The sequence below is a fragment of the Manacus candei genome, unplaced genomic scaffold (assembly GCF_025592945.1).
Source record: "Manacus candei isolate 608988 ecotype Guabito, Panama unplaced genomic scaffold, ASM2559294v1 h1tg000043l, whole genome shotgun sequence".
Taxonomy (NCBI): domain Eukaryota; kingdom Metazoa; phylum Chordata; class Aves; order Passeriformes; family Pipridae; genus Manacus; species Manacus candei.
The window spans coordinates 10,235,776-10,244,506 of NW_026138091.1; the positions used below are offsets into that span (position 1 = coordinate 10,235,776).

Here is an 8,731-nt window from a genome sequence, read left to right on the forward strand (position 1 = left end):
ATTCCCCTTATTACATCTGGGAGGTGAAGTTTAGATACATTTGCAGCTAAAAAACTTGAGACTGTATGATGAAGCTTGTATCATAAAATTTTACATGATCAGGTGAGTTTTGTATCTCACCTTGTGCACATCCTGCCTTCTCTGTCACCAACTGCAGTCCTAGTCTTGCATTACGTGTCATTCCTTGCAAGGGATTTCCTATGCTTGATTTAAAGAAAAAAAGCAATTACACAAAAATTAAAAAGTTACCTTTTCCTTCAGTTACAAACCTTCATCAGTGTAAGCTGCCTGGATACCTACCCTCAGAAGGCCCTTGAACACATTTGGTATGCCATGTGTTATATGCTGTTCAGTAATGTCAGGAGATTATTCCTATCTTGCAGTTGAAATCCCAGAACCAGCTCAGATTCTGCCTAAAGCCTTTTGGGGAACAGACAGATTGTGTACACATGGGGATGAATTTACTGTCCAATTGTGTTGTTGAAGTCATAGTCCTGCTGAAGGACCAGCAAAAGTTGGTGGCCCAGACACTTGTGAAATGGGATGGCAGATATCTCCAAATTACTGTCGAATGATCAAGCGGTGGTACATGTGTCTGTGTATTTGTCAGTGCTTCCCATTTGGGAGGAAATCAGTGTATGGTGGGGGTGATTGGGGTTTTTCCATCTCACCTTTAATGGAAAGGGAGTCTTCACAGCTACTCATATTCTTTTACTGCAGGTCAGTCAAGCATTAGTGTTAGAAGCAACACTTTTGGACGGGGAGATGCAATTCAGAGTGCTCTCTGGGAAATTCTTTCAGTTGATGGTGTTATAAGCACAAAATGTGAACTGCTGTCAAAACTGTGGGCTGATGTGCTTAACAGAATGCATGTGAAAGATGTCTCACTGAGGCAAAGATCAACCAAGGCTCACACAGAATTGGTTTCACAGTTGTAATATGACACATGTTTTAAATTGAATAAATTCTGATTTCACTGTAGCTTGTTAAAACTTACACCGTCTCATAGTCCTCCAAATCTCTTAATATCTCCTATCAGTATTCTTATTCCACAGCTAGAATAGTTTCAGTATGCCAGGTGAAACATTCTTTACTTGAAAATGCTGATCAAGCTATCTTAAAAACCTAGAAGTATACATGTAAATCTTGAACTATATCTGAACTATATCTTGAACTATATCTGAAATAATCTAGTTAAAATGGATTTTGTCCCATAACACATATAACCTTGATTTCTCTCATTTAGTGCTATTTAAAGGAGAAGTTTCCCTTCAGTCCATACTGTAAAAACTTGGTAAATGAGAAACAGCACCCCATATGAATATAAAAATATCTTTACAATGCCAGTCTTTTCTTTGTGAAGGATCAAGTAGTATTTGTTTTCTTCAAATAATGTATGCATACTAGTTTTAGAAAGAACAAAGAGAGCACAAATTATATGCAAAATCCCCAGCAGGTACTAGAAGTACTTTGTAAGAGACACATTGCAGAGGTGTAAGGCATAGAGTGCATCTGCTATAATGGAGTGACATGGTGGATACCAATGACACCTCCCACTTAAAACTAGGAATGTAATACTTTGACTTCAAAGATTTGATCTGATGGGTGACCTTGCTGCATGGTTGTAGGGTGTCTGAGGTATTTCCATGTGTAGCATTTAAAGACTATACTTAACAGGCTGTGGAGTATTATGAAGGACATTTATTGGGATCCTGGGGCTGGGGAAGGTTCGAGTACCTCAAATTGCTAATGCAGTTAAAAAGCTCAACTCTTCAGAGGTCACAAACAAAGCAGATACTTGATGGGCACCTCTCTGTTTGGTGCAGCAACATATCAATGCTAAAGTAATGCACGATAGGGAAAGGGAGAACTGACTGAGACTCAGTACTTGCTTCATTACCCAAGCTGCAGGCTTACATGCCCTCAGGCTGTGCTGGTGACAGAGGGATCTCATTGCCCAACCTAGCAGCAGGATAATACTTTGATGCATTGTTGTTCCTCATGTGCCACCTACTTTCTCATTTTCTCTGCTTTTACATTTCTGTGCTGAAAAGCGTCCCCAGGGTTTAGCGCTTTGAAGGAGGCGAGTTATTTGTATGATCTCCTCCGTCTTCGACATATTTTCCACCTGACCGCCAGCCACAACCCCTGGGAGGTCCTTTCAGCTGTCATTACGGTTGATTTCTGAGTGATCTTGGAACTCGCTCTGAGCGCCACAAGCAGGGCCATGGGGGCCACGGCCACCTCCTGTTGGAATACGGCCCGGGAGCGGGGCGGGACGGGAGGAGGTGGGATGGGACGGGACAGAGCCTGTCCAGGAGGGAGCTTCTCTCCGTCAGCGTCTTCGACCCCTCTCGTGTCTGTCACCTCTGGCCTCTGAGGCAGGATGACTGGGGTGTCTTTGCCGGTACGCGGCGGCATTGCACCACGGCACCGCTTGTCTCCTCAAGGAACGCGCGCCGGCCCCGCTTCAGGCTTTGGGAGCCAGCGATAACCCCTCGCTGGCGTGGGAGGCGCTCACCGCCAGCTGGCTGCGGGACAGCGGACACGCAAGGTGACAGGATAGATGCTACAGCTCTTAATTGCTACTACATCTTCTGTGATCACAGGTAGATGCAGGCAAGTGTGGCATGCCCCTCTGGTCCTGTTAGTTTGCCCAGAGGAGCCTGCCTTTGTTATCTTTGGAGCTGTGTTTTGTTTCCAGAATGTCTTCAAAATTTGCACACAAGTGCTGCTATTTTGTTATGTATTTGTAGTATCTTACTGCTGAAGGAACTGCAGCTAGGAACTGAAGGGCAGGCATGATGTAACCCCTTGCCTTTCTACCATACCTGACACAGCAGACACGAGACATGAATTGTGAACACTCAACAGCTTCTAGCTGCAAAAGTATGTCAGCTGTCCACCAGACAGTAGATACCTGAGAATACTGGCAGTTATGGAGATGTAACTGAAAAGGTTGTTCCTCTGGTCTGCATAAATGCTTCTCTGAAGTCTTCCCCTGCTTCCCCAAATTCAGTATCATTATTAAATAATCATCAGCATTTTACTCTCCATTCTTGGTTGTCTGAGTTCCATCTACTGTCAGCAACCATCAAGATCAGGGAAGGCCAGAAAAGAGCATTTGGGGATGAAATAGTCAAGAATATTAAAGATAAATCCATGTTGATTATAACTGCTTGTTCAAATGGCTCATTCAGGATCTGAATGCAAAGAAATTTTGTTCTATGCACAGCCATCAGTACCCCCCTGCTGCTAGGAAAATGTGATTTCCATAAAATATCTGACAGCTTTCACATTTTTATTTTCTAGGGAGTTTGTTGTCATTACTGTAAAACCCAAGCCCTGTGTCAGCATGTGGAATGGGAAAGACACCATGTTCAGCCCTTGGACTGTAATGCTATTTGGACCAGAATTCTGACTTACTTTTAGCAGGAAAACCTTTTCTTTAGGAGTTTCTACTAAAATCAGTGAAGACATTACAGGTATAAAAGGGCATTCAAAATTAATAAAAGTGCTAGGAGCTAGATCATACAGGACACATGTGAAAGCCCATTGAAATGATTAAGAAGTATGATGTACTGCCATGGGCCCTGCAGTTACATGAACTGATCAACATCAATGCCACTCTTCAGTGTTAAGCAATATTCTGCAGGTGGGTATGTATAAAAGGGGGGAAACGTTTTCTTTACATAAAAGTATACTTTATTGATAGTACATAGATGTATTTGTACCAAGGTTTAACAAATTGAATCTCACTTTCAACTACATTTCAGTTTCTGTAAAGCTTTCCACAGCGTCCCACATGACATCCTTATCTCCAAATTGGAGACATGGGTTTGAAGGGGGGCCTATTTGGTGGATAAGGAATTGGCTGGATGGATGCAGCCAGAGTTGTGGTCACTGGCTCTTATGTCTCGGGGGAGGCCAGTGACAAGTGGTGTCCCTCAGGGCTCTGTCTTGGGACCAGTGCTCTTCAATATATGCATCAATGACACAGACAGTGAGACTGAGTGCACCCTCAGTGAGTTTGCAAATGACATTAAGCTGAGCAATGCGGTTGACGTGACAGAAGGATGGGATGCTATTCAGAAGAACCTGGAAAAACTTGAGAAGTGGGCCCATGAGAACCTCACGAAGACAGTCTGAGAGAGTTATGGTTGTTCAGCCTAGAGAAGAGAAGGCTTCAGGGAGACTTCATTGTGGCCTTCCAGGACTTAAAAAGGGCTTATAAAAAAGAGGGAGAGTTGTTTTATACATGGGCAAATAGTGACAGGACAAGGGGGAATGGTTTTAAAGTAAAAGAGGAGAGATTTAGATGAGATGTTAGGAAGAAGTTCTTTACTCAAGAGGGTGATGAGGCACTGGAATAGGTTGCCTAGAGAAGTCGTGGATGCCCCATCCCTGGAACTGTGTCCCTGCCCATGGCAGGGGGATAGTAACAAAATGATTGTTAAGGTTCCTTCCAGCGCAAGCCTTTCTAGGATTCTATGTATATATCTAAACTGTGTGAATCAGCCATAATGTAGTCTGTCACAGTGTAATGTACAAAGACATTTATTTATCTACTGCTAGAGTACTCCTTTTTATCAGGTGCATTAACCCACATACACACATAATGCTTTATTTAGTATTTCATCTGCATTGGTCAACTGTGTCAAATAGATGCCGAAGGATTTCAAAACCACTTTCCCATTAAGATTATTGTAAATGTGATGATTTATAAGTTCTATTTTTGTATCTTTATAAGCAACATGCTGAAGACTACTTGTCAAGGGATTACAACTCAGCAACTATTTTCTGGCATAATCCTACATTTGAGAATTTTTAAGTAGCTTTGTACTTTATTGGAGTCTCTCCTGAAACAGTGGATGAAGTCAGAGTCACTCATCATGTTTGCTTCATTACTAATTGATAAACCAGTGCCTTCAGATGATGCCATTCCATTTAATGAGTTGCTGATGATCCCCATTGACTGCATCTGCATTGAAATCAGGAAAAGAAGTATAATTTGTAACTACACATATAATGAATCTTGAAAATGCTAGTGCAGAAGTCAACTGAGGCGTCACTATGTTGGGATGTGCTACTCCAGATCTTTCACATACTTATTGAAGATATATGTAAAGCTCCTTACATAGAAAAACATTTTTTATCCTTACGGTATCTATACAACCTTTAGACTAGACTGAAATGATTTGATATTCTAGTAATGAATACTGGGGTGTAGCTCCATCTGAGTTTAAGTAGAGGAACCCCTGTTTGGTAATCCTCTTGAAGAATTATAGCAAATCTGTCTTGAGATTTTTTAGCCATTTATTTTAATGAGCTTTGTGAAGGGAAGCTTCTAATGTGAGCGTCCACCAGAGCTACTTAACCTGGTGAACTGGGCAAACTGTGATCACCTCTCAGAGTAGGAGCTTCACAACAGAAGCAAGTTTAGAATTTTTCTGTCTTACAGAAAAACACAGCTGCAAAATATGGAATGCATTTGCATTGTTTGCTTAATTTTTGTAATTATATTCCTAACCTGTGCTATGTCCATAGTAAAGAGAGGTCAATACTTCAAAGCTTTCCTTCTTAGTAATTCCTTCAAAGGTGTTTTAGATGAAATAAAGCAAGTAAATATACAAAAAGTGTGTAGCTAATTTAGAGTTTGATGGCTTGCTTCAGCTACAGAATGAAGAAAAGGTCAGGCTTTGAGGTTGAACACTTCTGAATTTTAAGGCCATTTTAACCCAAAACCATTGCTGCATTTGGAAAACAGGGTTTCTATTTGTAGCTCTGAGTGACCCTAATCAGGGATGCATTTTAGAGCAGGGTACAATTCAGTCTATCCTAGTTATAAGCTACTTACCATTTTAAAACTCATATTCCCCACCTGTGTTCACAAAGCTGAAAGGTGATCTACTAGTGTAAGATACCAGTTTGTTAATTGCTTTTTGTGGTGAAATGGGCACCTTGGCAGTGTGGCCATTGCAGAGAATGGGCACGCAGCCTTCATTGGTTTAGCCAAAACTACAAATAAGTTTAGATATGAATGCACAAGAAATGCAAAGATCAGGACTACTAGCTAGTAATGAGAAGACAGAAATGGAAATAACAAAAATACATCCTATAGTTTATATATGATCTGCCAGAATTTGGAATGGAGTTTTGAAATTGTTTTGTGATTGGCACTGGACTTAAGCAATGTCACTGTTGTCTTGGAGAACTTATCCCAGCATAAAATTATTGCCTTAGGAAAGAGCTCTTTTCAGCAGACAGCAGTGATACTTGAATTACTTAGAATGTAAATCCAAATAAAACTGAAAACAAATAAGCATTTATCATGCCCTACCCACATCTCCTCTACTACCCTAGAAAGGTCAAGTGGCTCATATGTGAAGCTGTAGAAGGTTCTAGTCTTTGTACTTGTGTCTTTCTTTCATATATTTAATATTACTAAATATTACTTGTCAGATATCAAAATCTATAATGCCATTTATGTATGTGCCAATCGATAAACTAAGTCACATCCTTTGACACAAAGGTGCCTGTATCTGTAACAAAGTCCAGCGTTTTTCTGGATCAGAGCCTTCGAGCCCAAGTGGGAGCAGACACTGCCCCCTCCCCAAAGTCAGTCATGCCACATAACTGGTATAAATAAAAACTACATCAAAAATCTTACCTTTTCTGTTACTTTCTCAACTCCAGTTTTCAGCTCATGTACCATATTGCTGATTTGCTTAGCTTTGCTAAGGCTGTCATCAGGTAGCTCTTGATGGTGCTCAATATGCTGGTTAAAGTGGGAAAGCGGTTCTTTCCAGGCTTGCAAAAGTTTCAGTATCAAGTGAGTTAGTTCTTCTCTCTTATAAATTAAAACCATAAAACTCTGTTACTTTGCAGTAGATCATATGAATAATGTTAAACAGACTCATTGTGAAGTCTCAGCAGGATGGATTAAGATTTATATCTGCAATTCAATACTTAAAGGCCACTCTCTCACTGGTTATTTGCTTATATATAATAACACCCAGAAGTTGTATTTGTCTAGTTTTCAACTAACAGGGGCAAGGCCTCATCTCCCTCTGCCATTCCAGGGGACCTTCTGGGCATCTTGGGCAAAGCTCCTTGCTCCATCACGACCAAAACCAAAAACGTTAACATTTGTCTTTGTCTGTCTCTTCCAAGAGGCAAAAGTTTCTCTCAGTGCTGTATCCCCGACTTCACAATTTGCTTTTTCTCTGTCTGAAGAAACTCTTCTGGCTCTTCTTTAAACTAATAACGATTTTTTTCTCTTTGCCATTATGACTGTCTAAACCAATTTGCTGTTCTTTTCCCCTTACCAGTTGAGATAATGACTGTTGTTTCTTTCTCCTGATTGCTTTTTGTACTTTGTAGTGACACTGATTAATTTAACTTCTCTGCCACATACACACAGTGTGTGTTCTAAGTTTCCATTCCACAGAGATTGCCACAACAAAATCAAAAGATGTCTGTCTCTCAGTCATTTTGACAAACTACTACTTCAATATCCTTATTAGAACTAATATTATGATCCGAGAATAGACAACCATATGCAGCTTTTAAAATACAACAAACTAATGATTCATATGCAGTACTTCTATGATGTGCACCTGTTTGGGGTCAAAACTTAGCAGCTTCTTCCTTCCATTATTGATGAAGCTCCGGCGACATAAAAGCCTCTCTGCCTATCTCCAGCCCGAAGGGAATCATCACAGTGTGATGAATTTGGGTGTTCCGACGGGACGGGAGGTATTTTCCCCTTTCTTCAGAAGAGAGAAAGGAGGCAGTGTGACCCGCGGAGTCCTCTTCCAGCCCCTCAAGCCCCGTTGTATCCCCTTCCGCCCTGTCTCTGCCCACCGCCGCCGCCTTCCCCCCTTACCGGGATTTTTTGGGCGTATTCTTTGCCGTTGGGAGTCAGCATCCCCGACGTGTGGCACTTCCGAGTGGGCTTTCCCAGCTCGTTGTCACGGGGAGGAAAGTGTTTTTCCTACGGGGGAAGAAAACGTAAACATATACCGAGACTACCACCACTGCCCTCTATCCCCCATCTCCCCCCCATCCGCCCCGCCGGCAGCCGCTCCCAGGGCGGCGCAGCCCCGCTCCGCGGCAGAGGGACCGGCCTGGCACTCACTAGCTCGGCGTAGAGCGTCGTAGAGAGGCTGTGGATCCTGCCCGAGTGCCGGATCACCCGGTCGAAGAGATCGGCCACGGTCAGAAGGTGGCAGCCGGAGTCCCCCGGGCCGCAGACCAGCAGCCACAGCAGCGCCAGCGCCGCGACGGCACCTGCGAAGAGCGTGGCGGTGTCGGGAAGTGCGGGCTGTCGGGATGTGCAGCCAGCCCGCCCGCCCCGGGCTCCCGGCCCCGCCGCCCTCACCTGCTCGCCCCGCCGGCCGGGTGGGGGCCATGGCGCTGCGGAGCCCGCTGCCCGGCGCGGAGCGGCTGGGAGCGGCCGGCGCTGGCGAATCCCCTGCATCCCCTATATATGCCGGCATCTCCCGATGGTGACGGGTTCCTCCCTGACGTTCGCAGCCCGCGGTCACCGTGAGCAAGCCGCCCGGAGCGGGACTCCCGGCTCGGCGGGCGGGCGGGAGCGTCCCTCACACCGACAGGACAGACTCCCCCCGGCAACCCGCCGGACGCGACAGAAATGGGACTCCCGGGCTCTGCGGTGCAGCTGCTGCCGACCCTCGCAGCCGCCCGCCGCCGGTCCAGGGCTGCCGTG

At 44.0% G+C, this 8,731-nt stretch overlaps 1 protein-coding gene across 1 annotated transcript; it reads right to left on the reverse strand.

Annotated features, from left to right (window-relative positions):
- Nucleotides 1-4,698: 4,698 nt before the first annotated feature.
- On the reverse strand, nucleotides 4,699-8,482 carry LOC127474754 (prolactin-like). Its single transcript, XM_051795979.1, has 4 exons — nucleotides 8,141-8,482; nucleotides 7,889-7,996; nucleotides 6,671-6,850; nucleotides 4,699-4,981 (listed from the first exon to the last, which is right to left on the reverse strand). The coding sequence occupies exons 1-4, from the start codon at nucleotides 8,480-8,482 to the stop codon at nucleotides 4,787-4,789; spliced, it is 825 nt and encodes a 274-aa protein (XP_051651939.1). The 3' UTR covers nucleotides 4,699-4,786.
- Nucleotides 8,483-8,731: the final 249 nt, after the last annotated feature.

Coding starts and splice junctions, on each gene's coding strand:
- LOC127474754 (XM_051795979.1), bottom strand. CDS start 8,482: ATGCAGGGGATTCGCCAGCGCCGGCCGCTCCCAGCCGCTCCGCGCCGG. Junction 6,851..7,888: donor AATACGCCCAAAAAATCCCG/GTAAGGGGGGAA, acceptor TTAATTTATAAG/AGAGAAGAACTAACTCACTT. Junction 4,982..6,670: donor TTGAGAAAGTAACAGAAAAG/GTAAGATTTTTG, acceptor ATTTCAATGCAG/ATGCAGTCAATGGGGATCAT.